The following is a 17,969-nucleotide window of genomic DNA, read 5'->3' on the forward strand; positions in this document are numbered from 1 at the left end:
TTCCTTTTTGTTGAGAGGAACAAAGAAAACTGGTTACGTCATGTTTTTCTCAGCAGACCAGAGAGAGGTTGATTTAAGCCAGTCGTCTTAACGAACCTGCTGCTGTGCGGAGTGCAGAGTCAGCAGGACTGCACTGATCTCTCTGTTTGTGTTAATGGACACCTGACACAGTCTCCGTTTCACAGCGAGAGCCAAACATTCACTGCCAGATTCATTAAAATCTAATGCAAATTGGCTGTTATTAATTTCTCGCAGGACAGTGTAATTAATCACTCTCAGTCATTAGCTAATTAAGTCTGGTGTATCCTCACCAGCCTAGAATAACAGGAGCTTCGGCTGCAGACAGCGGGCCTCACCGTTAGTCTCGGTGTCTTCTCGTCTTTGTTGGATGTTGTTGTAGTCTGTAAATGGTTTTATTTCTAATGCGTTAATCTGCAGTGTTTTGATGATGATTATTCTCTTTTCACAGGCAAATCACAATTGAGGAAGGTGAGCAGAGGGCTAAGGAGCTGAGCGTCATGTTCATAGAGACCAGCGCCAAAACGGGGTACAACGTCAAACAGGTGAGTTCGGAGAATTTTGATGCTTCGATGTGTTCTTTTCAGAGAAAAAAGATAAATTACAGGCCAATCTGCCTACGATTGACTGATGCAATTACACAAATCACTCTTGATTTGGAAGTTATCAGCCCATTAGATGGCCTTTATCTGGGAATATTAGCCACACAGATATGGGTTAAAGGGAGAAACAGGCCACACCTACGAAGTTTTAAGGTTTTAAGGCTTTACTTTCCTTAAGTTTAGGCCCAAAAACAACATGGTTAGATTCAGAAAAAGACAGCATGGTACATCAGTTAAAACAACTGTCTGTGGTTAAAATAATTAATGTTAACTTTTGGTTTCACACGGGACACAACCCCTGCTTTCCTTGGTGAAAGTCCTGTGTTTGTGTGACCCTTCCCTCCTACCTGACGCAGACTTTCTCACTCTTTATACTGTGTCACCTGACTTCCTTCTTTGCTCCTATCAAAATTATTATGGTCATGGGAGGCCGCCATCATTTCACGGCCTGATAACGGCCTTCTGAACCTAACAGTAGGTGTGGCAGGCCCCTTCTAACCCATATCGACACTTATAACCACTGATAACAACCATTTAATGGCCTGATAACATCCTGTTGACCTGTATTTCCTCTGAAACGCTGACTTATATCCGAGTAAATAAATTTATCCTCATCATCTCTCGGCTGCTTGCCATCTGCCTGCATCTGTTTTACAGTGACACAGACTTGCAAAATAAAAGTGTACCCTAAAGATGGCGATATAGATTGGTATTTTCACTTTTCATCGATGATACAGGATCGCTGATCTTTGAATCAATATATCAGTCCACGGCGATGGATTGGTACACCACTAATTATAAGAAAGAGCTGATTTATTTTTTATTTTTCAATCATGGATGATTGGTGTCAGTATACTTTAACCAGACTGCTTCCTGCATGGTCAAACAGCACCTAAACCCCCCTTACTCCACACCTTTCTAATGTCAGAATCAATGGTGCTGCATCCATGAATTTCTGTAACTTTCAGAAACTGATAATCCAACGTTCACGCTTGCTTTATGCAGCAGTTGCCCAACTGTGAAGAGTTGAGAGAATAGGCAGGGTTTAAACTTCTTTAGAACTTTTTTTTTTTTTTTTCCCAGGCTTACTCAACAATTTTTGTCACTTGCCCTCCGGTAGAGACTGTCTGAAAATGTGAGCCAGTAAACACATATTTAATGAGTACGAGCTGACCCCAGCATGTGTCTCTCAGCATGTTAAAGCCACCAACTGCGGATTAGTGATATGGCATTAAAACTGAGAGCAGGAATGCGATCATGCGTGTGCATCCCTGTGGGAATGTACAAGTAACAAACAAACCCACTCATCAAAACATTGCCCCACATTGCTACTGGTGCTCCACAGGGTACCTTTAAAGGTCTCTTGTTTTTGTGCCATGCTTATTGCAGTATTTCTTTCTCATGTGTAAGTCCATGCTGTCGCTACCACCTGACCAAGACTGAATTGTGCATTTTTTCCTTCCTTTTAATGACAGTAATGTTTAGAGAAATGTGTGCAGATACAAAGCGAAGCGCCGCCTGCCTCAACAACAGTGATTTGTCCCTGAACAGATGTTTGTGGTCAGAAACAACGACTGTCTGTTAAGTTAATAAGTAGTGAGATGAAGGCGAGCTGTATTGTGTCTGTCCGTGAATGGTGTTTGCTGGCAGCACAGACAGAGGAGGCTATTCTTCAGCTCACTTCTTGCCAGTGTGGACTGACAGTGAAATGCCAGGATGGAACACAGTGGTGTAAAACCTACAGAACAAAGGTCACGGCGATGCCTCCAAAGGCTGCAATGTTCACACTGTTTTGCTGTGTCATCGCTGTCCACTGAGATGGTATGTCAGCAGATTTAGGCTTTCTGGCATCAGTTGGACCATCTTTCATGTGACTGTATAAGCAATGTTATAAATCTACTGTTTGACAGTGTCGTTTAACTTCTTTGATTACTCTTTTTTTCACTATCATGAAATATTTTTCACATGTTTGAAGTTCTTTACAAGGACTAAATTTTACAGTAACACCTTAAAAAGAGAAGGGACAGATGCATACAGATCAAGCATTGAGAAGACAAAACAAGAAGCAGTGCCAAAATGAAAAAGACATCAAATACAAAACAAATCTAACGTAACATGAATAAATGAGTCTCTCCTCTCTTTAGCTCTGGCTGGTGGATGTAAAATACATCACTTTACCCTAGCATTCCCACTGCAAACCGTACCTTTAAATGTGGGCGGGGTTGTTGTCACTCACTGCTCCGTCCAGCACTCACTGTATTTCGTCATTATTAGTGACACAGATGGAAGTCTGCACCTCGTTTATCGTCCACAGAACGAGGCTGTACGCCCACATTTTCAGAACAAATTAAAACAGGCTGCAGTGAGAGTCTCTCTCCATGGGATATTTAAAAATAGTGGGTTTGTGCATTTAGTCCTTCTCAGGCAAGCTCAGGGGTTTAGTGTTGCCTTAGCCCGAAGCTACGTGACCCTTTTCTTGCTGTTTACATAACCAGGCTGAAATTAATACATATAAACACTTGAAGATCCACTCATTACTAAAGTAATGGTCTCCGGTTTTCGTATGGAACATTTAAGGTGTGTTGATTGAGTCACGTCGTCAGCTCGTGCATTGAGTAACATTACGAGTTAACGTTCCACCTTAAAAGTTACCGGCAGTCAGCCCAGTGAATGAAGTTATTTTTTCTCCGACACCGGCTGCTGCAAGAAGCAGCAAAACATCCTTTATTTTATAGTTACAGTTTACTAATAAAGCTCTCCACAGTATGAACAGTGGTTACATGAGCTTCAAAACCGGACACAACTTAGCCCTGACCGTCCTCTACTTTTAGTACCAAATCTTTGTGCCAGGTACCCCAACAAAAGGGGGACCAAAAATGGGGATGGTAAGGAACAGTTCTATTGGTACCATCCACAACTTTTCGCAGTGGAAACGGAAAAAAACAGCGTACCATACTGCTCGGTGGAAACGGAGCTTTTCAGTGCACTTGCCCAGGAAAGTCGACACAGACACTTTGCACAAAAATCTGCTATACTGCGAAATACAAATAGGTTTTGCTGGCAGTGATTGGCTTAATTAACATTGTGTGAGGTTGTTTGGCAATGGCTCAAATGTAACGGATTTTCATTAATATTAAAGTCTCACACTCAGAAAGCATTGTACACCCTGTATTGTTCACTCAATTTGCTGGATTTGAATTATTGTGTGGAGGTTCGGGACGACACCTACAAAAGCACCCAACAATCATTATGCATACTACAAAAAAGAGCCATAATTATAGTAAACAATGTTGGATATTGGAAACCTTAACCCTAACCCTTGATAAGAAGGGCATTTGATTTGAGTGTATAGACCAAATCACAATGTTTGTTCACAATAACTTCTGGGTAGAAAACCCCTGTGTCATATACGTACAGTTTAACTGCGCTGAGCAAACAGGGCGAGGGACAGCTGAGATATCAAGACACAGTGGTTAAGTGTCATCGGTTATGAGGGTGCTGGGTAACGATAAAGAGTGGAGAAGGGTTCAACATGCTCAAAGAGGTCTGGTCAACATGTTTCCCCTAATAACAACACTTAAATTAACATAAGGTTGCTACCTTTTTAACTGTTGGGGCTCAGACTAAAAAACATCAGATAGAGTTAACGTTAGTCTGACTGACAACTGCTGATTTCACACGTCTCCACAATTCAAATCAGTCGCCATTTGTCTACCTGGAAATCACTATTGTTGTTAGCATGATGTCATGTTGAGTCGACTGTGTTTTTCTTAGACAAAGTAAGTGTCCATGTTGTGCATCACTGATTCAGTCTAAAAACAAAGTGACCTCATTCTGTGTCTTCCTTTCCAGCTGTTTCGGCGTGTGGCAGCTGCTCTCCCAGGAATGGAAAGTATGCAAGAAACAAGCAAAGAAGGCAGTATCCTTTGACCCATTTACACGTCATGAAAATCCACTTTCATGACATGATATTTTAATAATAATGTGCTCGTCGTCGTAGCTCAGAGGAAACTCTTTCTCATTTTAATCTCAGTGTGATCGCATCATTCACTCCTCGCCTCTAAATGAAAGGAATTCCAGGAGTGAACTCTGCATACTGGCACCTACTTAAATAGGTGTCAGCTACCTGTCCAATTAAATCTGTTTTTAGCACGACACTCTCGCTAACTGGCACCTAACAAGTGCAGGAGGTGGGGCTGAGCAGATAGTAGGTGCCCGCAGTTTTGTTGATGGTGGGTAGGCAGGTTTGCTCATTTAAACCGGTGACAGGAGTCTCAGTTTCTTGCCATCAGCCCGCGGAGCTGCTGCAGACGACTCTGCTAACTGGCACCTCATATCTGCCGCTGTCAGCTGAGCGTGTCACAGCTCCACCTGTGGAAGATTTGTCAGCGGCTGCAGCCTTCACTTTTTCACTCTCTAAAAACATAATTCCAACACTTTGTTCCTCAGGAAGCAGCATTTAACACTGCAAAATTAATTTAGCTACTGAGAGCATCTTAGGTGGCTTTTCAGCACACACATACACACGCACACACACTGTAGAATGTATTTGTTTTGATTACATTTAAGAAGCGATTCCACTCGAGAGACACACGTGTTTATGTCTGATGTCAGAGGAGATAAATACAGCAGCTGAGACAGATTTCAGCTGTAATTTTCATCAGTAACTAAAGAGAGCCCTCAGGCTGTCTCGGCTCCTCTCACACTCCCACATTGATTTTCACATCTGTAAATATATCCGATGTGGGTAACAATAAGGCAGCCTACACTTCACACTCTGGCTCTTTTGGATGATTTTTGTAGTCTGCAGTTAAAAGAGGCATTTCACGCATAATATATCTGCACTCCACTTTGATTGGTTTGATTCTGAAAGAAAGCTGTTTAGCTCCTTAAACCACATTTTGATTTGAACACCCTACTGTTATATATTTACTGTAATCCATACAATTCAGTTCATTTAAGACTGTTTTGATACAGTATGCCTCTGTGAAGCTTCAGATTAGCCACTCTTTTCTTTTTATTCAAGTTTTTATACACTTTTTCCCCTTTTAAAGAGATTGTAGAAAACCAAAACAAAAGATAAAATCAAACACAGACAAACTGAGAGGAGAGCAGCAGCTCACCAACACTGAGGAATACCATTATCACAGCACCAGTCCAAGTCACTGAGCGAAATACACAAATGCCCACTTACAGTACATATCACATAATACAGAGAGATGATAATGCTAATAATCGTAAGCCTTCACATTTACTCACTAACATACAATAAGCTATGAGGCTACAACAAAAGCTAATCCCACCCACACATCAAAAGGTGGACAGATTATAGAAATAACACTGGCTGCAAAGTTTCTGAGCTGTTTCCATGTACAGTATGTTAAATAACAACGTCTTTTACAGGAAGCAGACAAATCTGGGAGCTTGTGCTTTATTGGCTCTAGCACATCAGTGTCAAACTCATTTTGGTTCATGGTTCTCTGCTGGAAGACGGTGGATCACCCTCTCTGGGTTTGGCGGGAGTTGCTGCCTCAAGTGAGGGAGTTCAAGTATCTCGGGGTCTTGTTCACGAGTGAGGGTAAAATGGAGTGTGAGATGGACTGGTGGTTTGGTGCGGCTTCTGCAGTGATGCGGATCCATCGTGGGGAAGAGAGAGCTGAGCCGGAAGGCGAAGCTTTCGATTTACTGGCCCATATGTCCCAGCCCTCACCTATGGTCATGAGCTCTGGGTAGTGAGGGAAAGAATGAGATTGCGGATACAAGCAGCCGAACTGAATTTCCTCCGTGGGGTGGCTGGACTCAGCCTTAGAGATAGGGTGAGGAGCTCAGACATCTGGAGGGAGCTCGGAGTAGCTCTTTTGTGTCGAAAGGGGTCAGTTGAGGTGGTTCAGGCATCTGATCAGGATCCTCCTGTTCGAGGTATTTCGGGCACATCCCAAAGGTAGGAGGTCCCGGGGCTGACCCAGAACACACTGGAGGGATTATGTATCTCATCTGGCCCGGGAACGTCTCAGGGTCCCCCAGGAGGAGCTGGGAGGTGTTGCTGGGGAGAGGGACGTCTGGGGTGCTTTGCTCAGCCTGCTGCTCCCGCGACTCGGCCTTGGATAAGTGGATGAAAATGGATGGATGGGTCACATACAGCCAAATTTAATCTGAAATGGGCCGGACTAGTAAAACCGTTGCTTAATGGCCTATATATAACAACAACTCCAATTTTTTACCTTTCTTTTAGGGTCAAGATATAAAGTACATTCTGATTACAAGTGCAATTTTAGTAATATGTCTCAGTTTTTCCACATTCAGGCAGTTTACTACTCACTGTCATAACGTGCATTTTCACATACATTTCCACTCTTGCCCAGTAATGCTGGCACCACTCCAGCAAACCAAAGTGGAAGCTATTGAAGAAGCTTTTCTTGAAAAGACAGATGTGTGTGCCTTACCTTCTCCAGAATTAGTCAAAAGTTTATTATACCAGCTCATGTCTGCACACTGTGTGTAGTCTGTTCACATTTTTCTGTCACTCAGGCGTTATTTTCGTCCTACCTGCCCTAATGTGCTGCGATTGGCCGTCAACACCTGGCAGCTGGTTGTTCAGTGTTACACTTGTTGATAAATCAAAAATGATCTCAGAGGTTCCAGACTAATTCTGCATTTACGAGTTGGTGTGGCGATGTCAGGCTGGGTCAGTGTAGCCCCGTCCACCCTATGGGTCGAGTTTAAAGGGATAGTGCACCCAAAAATGAAAATCCAGCCATTATCTACTCACCCATATGCCGAGGGAGGCTCAAGTGAAGTTTTAGAGTCCTCACATCACTTTGCCGTAAGCCTCCATTAGGTGGAGTTGTGTTGCTACCTCCTGTCCCCTTGGATCTCCGCAAGCGTTGCGAGGACTCTAAACCCTCACCTGAGCCTCCATCGGCATATGGGTGAGTAGATAATGGCTGAATTTTCATTTTTGGGTGGACTATCCCTTTAACATCTGTCCAGTTTTCTCCTCTAATAAAAGGCGAGAAGTCTTTCAGGCAAGCAGATATGTTGTCTGTTTACAAATTGGCAATCATTAGTTTCAAGGTTGTTTTAAAAAAAAACAAACAATTGAGACAAGTGCTTTCATTCAGGGAATAATAATAAAAAAGCTCTAATTTTTGACAGTTTCCACAGTTTGTTGGCCGTAAACAGGAAGTATAATGTTGCCATGCAGTCAGTGAGTTAGCTTGTAGCAGGGATACAAATTGAGCCTTGTTTTTTCACCCTGTATTTTGGAAAATTGGCACCACTAAATTTAAAACTGTAACTGGATTACTGTGACACTGAAGAAAATATAAAAACCCGATGATTCTCAGGCAGGCTCAGGAGATACAAAGGAGGCATTTTGTACTTAAAACAACGTCTTTTGGAAGACAACCACTTGATTTGACGAACTCACACGGTTGAAGTGTCAGGGTTTGTTGTATTTTTGAACACTTAGATTTTGGTACATTAAAATGACGTCAGGAATGGATCTCTAAATTAGTGTAAGCAGGAGGAATGAATAAAGCAAGCTAAAACCTGTTTGAATGTACATGTAGGCAGCTGACAATTGTTTTAAGGCAACATGAACCTATACTTTGACATAACCCATACTGTATGTTCAGGTCTAACTAGCTTTAGCATTAATAAAACCCATTATGTAGTCATGGAGACTTTAGTGTACAGTGGGTATACATGTCACCCTTATATTCGTTTAACAGCCTTTCATGTCATCGTCTCTTCTCCACATTACTCTGAGCCGTATCCAGTATTCGTTTTTCCCTAATGCTGTCCCTGAAAGTTGCTGCTTGCACCTCTCGACATTTCTCTTGTACGTACAGTAAATCAGCAGCATGTAATGTTGTCGCTGTTTCTCCTCTGACAGCATTAGTCCTTCACATCCTCGTCAACACACAAAGTAGGGTGCCATCTCTATGGTAACTGTGGGTGAATTATGAAATTGCCTTTGATTTAACCATGTGCGTACAGCACTGTCATTACTGGTTCGGTGTGAAGCCGTCTCGCTGGCACTGCAGCATTTGTCTGCTCTAACGTGAACATAAATCAGATGCAGACCTTGGTGTAGTGAAGGAATGCCTTCATCTTTGATTATAGCCCATCGGTTACGGCGAGTCGTCCGGCCTTTGCAAACTGCACGGCCTCCGTAATAAACTCAGTAACCTATCGGCCCTCTGAACTGTTGAGATCACCTCTCAGCTTTTATTGCAGTCAGGCATATTTCCTGGGTATAATGCATCACTCTCATTCAGCCAATTACCTTTTATCTCTCTTCCTGTTTTTTTAATCTCTGTCTTTAATGAGGCATAATGGATGTGGGGGTGAGCTGTGTGAGGTGGAGGTGTGGTGATGGATGTCAGGTGGTGACAGTTCCTCAGCAGCTCTGTGCCTCTGCTGTCACTGTCAGTTAATGGAGCAGCTCCTCTGTTGTTACTGCACTGTGAATTGTATTGATTTAACTGGGAGATGGACAGAAATAGGCTCAGTACAGGATTCATACATGCATGTTGTATAGTCTGAAATTATGGAGGCACGGCAGCTTCATTTGTATAGCACATTTCATACAAGGGCAGTGCTAGCAAGCCAGTGCTTTACAGAGCAATGAAATATGAAATACGATAAAGGATACAGAAAAGAGTGAAGAGGAAAAAAAGATATACAGTACTGTGCAAAAGTCTTAGGCCATGACTAGCTTTGTTGTTTTCGCAAAGTTTTAATGACCATCCATTTTTTCAGCCTCTTAATTAAGATAGGAACAGAACATATCGGAAATATGTACACAAAATAAAAACAAAATGGCCTCTACAGGCAAATGACAGTATTTAGTGTGACACCCCCCCCCCCAATGACACTAAGCAAATCTTGAATTCTTTTGGGGAGACTGTCCCAAAGTTTTCTGAAGTAATCCCCTGGTATATTACACCACGCTTCTTTCAGCACTTCCCAGAGTTCTTCTTTAGATTTAGGCCGTCTTTTATTTCTTTCTCTGTCCAGGTGATCCCATACTGCTTCTGCTATATTCAGGTCTGGACTCTGGGGAGGCCTGTCCATGACTGTCAGTGTTTTATCAGCAGTTTTTCTCTCTAAATATGATTTTACTGCATTAGCAGTGTGCTAGGGATTGTTATCATGCTGAAAAATGAAGCCATTCCTGATCAGGCACTTTCCAGAAGGAATGACATGATGAATTAAAACCTGTACTTTTCAGCATTCATGATCCCATCAATTCAATTCGCTGACACCACTGGCAGACATGCAGCCCCAAACCAGGACAGACTCTCCACCGTGTTTCACTGAAGGCCGCAAGCATTCATTCCTCCATCTCTCCAACTCTTCTTCTCACAAATAGTCTGCAATTAGACCCAAGAATTTCAAACTTTGATTTTTCACCCCATAAGAGAGCCAGGTTTCTGCAATTGTTCAAATGTAAAGGGAGGTCATTTAATACTTGCCACTTTAGCCTGTAGAAGCTGCTCTTTCTTATTTTTTTTTCCTGTTATTTTAATACTGCATAGACATTATCTGTATTTTCTGGTTGTATTCTAATGAAGAGATCAAGAAATAATTATATATAGTCATTATAGCATTGCTAAAATGACAAATCTAATGGTGGCCTAAGACTTTTGCACAGTACTGTAAGAGGTATAACTAATTACTAAATGATTTACAATTTAAGAAAAAAATCACCATTAAAAATAGCAGTGCAGCGCAGACAAGAGGTGCAAAGGTAAAAAAGAATATTTTAAATGATTTCAATTTGATTTTAAAAATAAGGATGGATGGATGGATGGATGGATGGAGTATGAAAAATATTTGAGGTATCAATAAATAAATGAATATAGAAAAATCTAAATAAATAATAAATGCTCAGATTTTTTATTGGATTTTTCACACAAATGTCAAAACTGTTACTTTTCAAATTTCAATATTGATTCAAGTGTAGGTACATCGAGAAAATACTTAATACAGTGAAACAAGACAAAAAAATGAAAGAATAAATAATTAAAAATTGTAACAAATGTATAAATTGGTCACAGATTTTTTTTAGCAGGAAATAAATAAATAAATTAATTAAATTTCTATCTCTATTTTTGCACAACCACATTTATTTTAATTAGGTAGGAGGTCTTAAAAGAGAATAAATAATTGAAATATTTTTTTAAAAAAATGATATCACAAAGGTATATGTTGGTCACAGAAAAAATGAGTTGATAATTAGAAAGGAAATAATAAATATATGACATGTAATTTATATTATTGGGTAGAAGGTCCTAATCTCTATATTCATTTATTTATTTCTGCATTTACTTTCTGTATTTATTTTTTCTTATGCGTTTTTATTTATTCATGTATTTTTATACATTTCTGAGGTTATTTATTGATTCTTATGGCACTTTTCATCCTCCATATGGCAAATTCAGAAAATATCGTGGTGTCATGGTATCATGGTATTACAGAATTTATGTTATTATCAGTCAGAATGACTGATGACTTAAAGGAATGAAAACACAAGGGTTATTTTTGGATGAAGAAATATTTTATCACGATAAATGAAATTTGACACCATTTTGTTTAACCGATGTTTGTGTAAAAAGTCTCCTCTTTGAAAATAACTAAAATAAAGGGGAGATTCAACGTCCAGTAAATGAACCATTCATGGACTGTAATGTAGAAGCATTTGTAGACAGAAATTTTGAAACTCTTAGATAAAAGAAAACGGGTTTTTCACCTGTGTTCCTTTTAAAGAATGAGTCCTCTGTAGACTTGGGTTGGTTTTTCAAACAGTATTCACAGTGTACTCTCTGTTCCCTTTAATTGCCGGTTTTAAATTGGGGACGGGTGGGTCACGCTGATTTATGGAGGATGTCAGGGCCTATGGGGCACAGTCTTCTGCTCTCTGTCTGAGAACAATTTCCTGCAGGGTCACTGGGTATTATCACCACTGCGGGACCCCAGACAGAGAGACAGTGAAGAGGGTACTTGACCCAGATCAAGTGCCGGGGTCGTCCATGTTAATGAGACAGAGCCAGAAAGCAAACTTTATCACACCAGACTCATGATGATCGGAAAATGCAGTCAGAGGAAAGTGCCATTTCATGACTGTGTTTAAAAAGACATTGTGTAACACTGCAAGTTATGTTTATAGACATTGTAAAGCATTAATGAGGCTTTATAAAACTTTATCAAGTGTTATATGTGGTTGACATGATGTGCTTTAAGTTTATCATTCATAATGCTTTATACCTCCAAACCAAATTGACAACAGTGTCCTGGGTGTCCTATTTTCAACCACTTATCCGAAGCCCGGTTGCGGGGGCAGCAGGCTGAGCAAAGTATTCCTAGGCTAGTAATGGGTTACTGCCCTAAGCGAGGGAGTTCAAGTATCTCGAGGTCTTGTACTCAAGTGAGGGTAGAATGGAGCATGAGATGGATCGCAATCTGGTGCGGCATCTGCAGTGATTCCGGTGCTGTGTCGGACCATTGTGGTCCAACACACAGAGCTGAAACGGAAGGCAAAGCTTTTGATTTACTGGTCCATCTACATCCCAACCCTCACCTGTGCTCATGAGCTCTGGGTAGTGACCAAAAGAATAAGGTCTTGGATACAAACGGCCGAAATTAGTTTCCTCTGAAGGGTGGCTGGGCTCAGCCTTAGAGATAGGGTAAAGAGTTGGGACATCCAGAGGGAGCTCGCAGTAGAGCCGCTGCTCCTTTGCGTCGAAAGCGGTCATTTGAGGTGGTTCGGGCATCTGATCAGGATCCTACTGGGCACCTCCTGTTAGAGGTGTTCCAGGCACGTCCCTCTGGTAGGAGGCCCTGGGGCAGACCCAGAACATGCTGGAGGGATTACATATCTCATCTGGCCTGGGAACACCTTGGGGTCCCCCAGGAGGAGCTGGAAAGTGTTGTTGGGGAGAGGGCAATCCATTGTTTTCTCAGCAGAGAACCATGGCCTCAGATTAAAAATTATAAGTTTGATGTTTTATATCAATAATACGCTATAGCATGATTTTGTGAGTGCAAAGCTTAAACTTCAAACACTGGGGCGTCGGTAGAGTAGTGGATAGTGCCGGCGCCCCATGTACAGAGACATTGCCTCGCTGCAGCGGTCGCGGGTTAGAGTCTGGCCTTATTTACCGTGTTGTAAGTCCTACAAAGTTAGAAACATTTGTATAATTTGCATTATAATTTTCATTTTCATAAATGTGCTTGTCATGCATTATTTACATGACCTTCATAAAAAGAGTCACAGATAGTAAATTAATAATAAAAAATTAAGTAAGACTCAATTTTAGGAAATATATCAGCATATTAATAAATATAATAATAATAAAAATAAATAGAAAAAAATAGAAATAAATAAAAATGAAATAAAAAAAGACATATGGTAATAGCAAAAAAAATCAAAACTATTAAATTCAAATTTTTTTATATATAAATACAATCCACAGAAAAAAGTAATACATGATAAGAGAGAAAGTAAACAACACCATACTTTTTCTAAGAGGAAACATATAGTTGTTAAATGTGTGATTCAAGTTAACATTTAGGGCTGTTTTGTAAAGTACTAACGTCACATCATGCCACTTCCATTCACAGCATTTTCAAGGTGAAGTGGTTTAGGTGAAGATGCCTCTGAAGTGAGACTGACGCCATGATTGTCACTGTGTTGTCTCCTGGTGAAGCAGTAAAACTTGACAAGTGAACGTTACATCTGTTTTCAGTATAAATCATAAAATGCAGCCACAACAGAGGACAGTGTTGCTTCTGCACCTAATTAAGACCCCAGAGAATATGGCCAAGAGAAATGTATTGTTGGGTAAATACACCAGTTCCTGTGCTGTCCCTGGAAAATAACAATGACGTGCTCTTCCTACAGCAAGTTTGATTCACCAGTGTTACATATTTGGCTTTCTCATCCAGTTGGTATTTTTTAAGATATGATTTTAAAGCTGCGGACCAAACAACCAAGCTTAATGTGATAGGGTTTGCTCATAGTTAAGAACCCACAGAGAGTTAACACCAAACTCTATAGTTTCCCATTTTAGCATCTTGCAGCTCATTATTTTGATTTTACGGCCTGCGACTACTGTTTTGTTTCAGTCTCACCCCTTTCATCATCATTGTTTCCAGCTGTAGCAGGCAGCTGTTTTCAAAGAAGAAGCTCTAATAAACTGATTGTACACTACCTGCCCAGCACTAAACAGCAGACACATGAATTAGCAACAGACTGGTGAACAAGAGAGTGAATTTGTGATAGAATAAGTTTCTGTATCTGCTGGATGTGTAGAAAGGAAACTCTTTGCTAACATGTTCACCATATCAACTTATAAGATGATACTATGTCACTGTTGTGTTTACAGCTTGTGTCACTGCCCCCAAGTGGCCAAAAAGGTAAATTAATGTAGTTTTAACTTAAGGGTTCCTGTCTTAAAGCTGGCGAAGTGGCGCATGGTGCAGCGCAGTTGGTGCAGCCAATGTACTTGCACCCATCTGTGCGCTCATGGGCATGTAGGTTTTAAATTAAGGTGTGGTCAGATGTATTGTTGGTGTATTGCTATTGTATTTTGAGGCAGCTGAAAGCGATTTGGCCATTGACCAACAAAAACCTGGTCTAGAGTCAGAATGGAGCCGTACTTTCATGCTATTTAAAGGGCACATTATTCAAATAGTATGATTCGCTTACATATGGCCGTATACTCTTCTTGATACACAGACAGGGACGTGTGGAATGGTTGCAGGAGGGTGAAATAACACATCATTAATGAGGAAAATATTAATTAGATTCTGTAAAATGTGAATGTAGCAGAGAGCAGAGCAGAGCTGCTGTCAGACTCCACATTAAAGGAGACACTGTTTACATTTATATGCGAGGAGCAGCATAACTTCATTCATTATTTCAGAAAAGTTTAGTTCTGTTCCCTCTTTATAACTACATATTAGCTGCAGTGACATTATAGCTTTTACTGCATTACTCTCATCAAAAAACTGCTCACTTCTCCAATTTACCGAATCCGCCATGTAATTATAAATGACACTTAATTTGGTTGGATTCATGTTACGCCAAAACACACCTATGATTATTAAGGCACTAAATACGACCCCTTTGCCTCTTCTACTTTATTTGTGTCCAGATTATGCACCATTTAACTTGCAAAAGGACACTGTGCATGCACTTGAGACCATTTGCTATAGATCGTTTAAATAAAGCTGTGATTTCTGGTTATTGAAGTTTCCTCTGTCATTTGAACAACCTTAGCGTACCCTGACAATATGAAACATCTACTAGTGGAGCAGTAACAGAACTCATTGCTTATTGTATAGCACGTACTGCAGACCGTACCTACACATACACACACACACACACACACACAGGTATCAGAAGACAGAAGTGTTCAGGACTGAGTTGCTCACTTGGTTTGGTGATGTTGACAGCTGAGATAAGGCCTTAAGATTCCAGATGCTCAAGTATATGTTCTCATTTAAAGACTGTCCATCAAATGTTACCAGACCGCGATGACACGCTTCCATAAAATATGAAAACACACATCAGCTGCTGCGGTTAACAGCACCAGCCACTGTAGCCATTTACAAAGCCATCCTGGGATTGTTTCCAGACTCACTTGCATACAATATGTAGGCCACAGTTTGTGTCTTATACATGCATAATGCTCACTGGAAAAATGAATAATAAGTAGGAGTGTGCCACTGCTGTCATGCTGCCACACTCTCCAGCAGCAGTGTATAGACGCATTCGCAAGTACTCAGCCATGATACACTCCTCTGCTCTGGAGGATTCACTGGGAATAACACCTCGTCTGACGTGAAAAACAAACTGCAGAATCATTCTGACTTACAGCAACAGCTCATTAACACACTATTGTGCGTCAGTCTTAATTGACGCACAGCAGTGCCAGTGACTTCAGCCAGAATCCAATCTCAGTTCATTACTAACTAACAATAGAGGAGAGGTTTTTGTACATGTTGTCAGAGGGGGACAAAATAAAGACATAAGTATTAATAGATAAATACATAAACATGGAAATAAGTAAATAAATGTGAAATATATATATACATAAATATAAATAAAGAAAATAAAAATTAAATTGATGCATGAATAAAGAAATAAATGCCCAGGTTAGGGAACAGAATAACAAAAATATTTTTCCTAATAAATTTTTGTAGTTTTACAAATATGTAGAAATAAATTCAGGATATTTATTTATTCATGTCTTCTTTATCATTTTTTTTATTTATTTGTTTATCAGTATATTTCAGATGTTATTTATCATTATTATCGTTATTATTATTTTATTGTCTCATATAGGTCTTTTGACTGATGAAACTTTTGATGTCATCTTAAATCCATTAATGGGAAATGGCACCATCTAGTGGTGGTTAAGTGGTACTGCAGTCATCCATGCACGTACTGAGGTTTGCCTCTCTGAACCACAACATGAATGTGTATTTTTAAGGAGCCCAACACTTTCATCTGGATGTCCTCTTTGAAAATATTCATATCAACTAATGTATCCATGTTAACACTATCTTCATTATTATCATTATTATTATCATATGTCATTATGTGTAAGTGACTAACAGGAGAAACTGTTTCTGGAATAGGTCCAGTATTGAGCGACAGGGCTGCAGCCAGAAGGTGTGAACCAGGCTGCAGTGTAATCCTTGCGGGCAGCTGAACACTGTCAATGTTCTAAGTGTCTGACAACATAAAAGAAAAGATCCCTCCAGAGATTGACCTTTTTGTTCGAGTAAAATACTTTATGTTTCGCCATTGCCAATCCCACCAGACTCCATTTACAGTAACAGAAATTTTAGCATGTATAGAGGCAGCATATTTTCATAATCAACTGGGTGAATTAAAGGACAACTTAAGAATTTTTCAACCTGGGCCCTATTTCCCCATGTGTATGTGTGCGTATGATTCATAGGTACAAGTCGTTCTAAAATTGGTTCAGTATTGAGGGAGGCGGATGCAGCCGGAACCGCGAAACGAGCTAAAATGGTAGATATGAGGGCAAATGCGTCCCCTATAAGTTTGTGCATTAAAGTGCTTTTTTCCGCCACTGACCGGTTCAGATCGCCAGTGCTATGAGTGGAGTTAGCTGTCAGTCAGTGCTGGAGCAGAGAGGGGGAGGGCTGCCCCGCTGGGTACTGTAAGTGAGTATGTGTGTATGAAGTGTGTGTTTTTTCGCCACCGACTGGTTCAGATCGCCAGTGCTATCTCTGTAAATAGCATACTAGCCTTTCCCTTACCTCTGGGCTGTGTGATGTCACGAGCTTTGCTCCACTGTGTCTGTAGCTCTCTCTACTCGTGGGACAGCCGTTTTCTTGAGGAAGAGGTGTTTCGGGATTGGATGTCTTCTCTTCTTCGGCTGGCAGTAGTCATCTTGGGAGAAGTGAGCACTGCAGACCCGATGGTCTTCAAGGTGCAGTGTCTGGACAGGAGTGTTAGCATCTATTTGTAGCACAACTAGCCACAACTTCAGCATCTTGCCATCCGACAAAGGCAGCCTATGAAAGCTGTACAGGGTGTTGCGCGACATCCTGTTCTTGCATTTGTGAAAAAGGCCCATTTATTTGAGCACTCCAAAAACTCCGGTAACACTCCAGGGGGTAGCACGTAAAAGACTCCATCCCAAACTCTGACTCTTCTAGCGTAACACACACACTTCATACACACATACTCACTTACAGTACCCAGCGGGGCAGCCCTCCCCCTCTCTGCTCCAGCACTGACTGACAGCTGACTCCACTCATAGCACTGGCAATCTGAACCGGTTAGAGGTGAAAAAAAGCACTTTTAATGCACAAACTTATACGGGACGCATTTGACCCCGTTACCGTTTTAGCTCGTTTCGCATCTCCCAGCTGCATCCGCCTCCCTCAATACTGAACCAATTTTAGAATGACTTGTACCCATGAATCATACGCACACATACACATGGGGAAATAGGGCCCAGGTTGAAAAATACCGAAGTTGTCCTTTAAGGGTTCGTTTCAACCAAAGCAGAGTTGGTGATTGTTGGAACAGTAAAAAGACAAACAAAGACGGCTTTTGTTTTATTTTGCTTCTGTCGACTTGAATGAAGTGTGTTTTACAAAGATAAAGTCATTGTTTGTTTAAGTGAAGTCTGGTGAGTTTGGTGATAGTGATTTCAGGGCTGTTTCTAGTTAAACAAAAAGGATCTTACTCTTTAACAAAAAGGTCTATCTCTGTAGGGATCCTTTCATAATCCTGTCAGACACTCGAGCCTGTCAGTGGCAAAAACAAACACTTTTAGTGGACGTCAGTTGACG

General features: G+C 40.8%; 1 protein-coding gene across 1 annotated transcript in view; it reads left to right on the forward strand.

Moving 5' to 3' along the window:
* Positions 1–17,969, forward strand: part of rab6ba (RAB6B, member RAS oncogene family a) — a 90,817-nt gene that overhangs the window by 68,685 nt on the left and 4,163 nt on the right. Inside the window, exons 6-7 of the mRNA XM_049587048.1 lie at positions 470–563; positions 4,473–4,539. Of these exons, the coding sequence (XP_049443005.1) occupies positions 470–563; positions 4,473–4,539 (161 nt within the window). The remainder of the gene's footprint in view (positions 1–469; positions 564–4,472; positions 4,540–17,969) is intronic.

The sequence above is a fragment of the Epinephelus fuscoguttatus genome, linkage group LG10, assembly GCF_011397635.1.
Source record: "Epinephelus fuscoguttatus linkage group LG10, E.fuscoguttatus.final_Chr_v1".
Taxonomy (NCBI): domain Eukaryota; kingdom Metazoa; phylum Chordata; class Actinopteri; order Perciformes; family Serranidae; genus Epinephelus; species Epinephelus fuscoguttatus.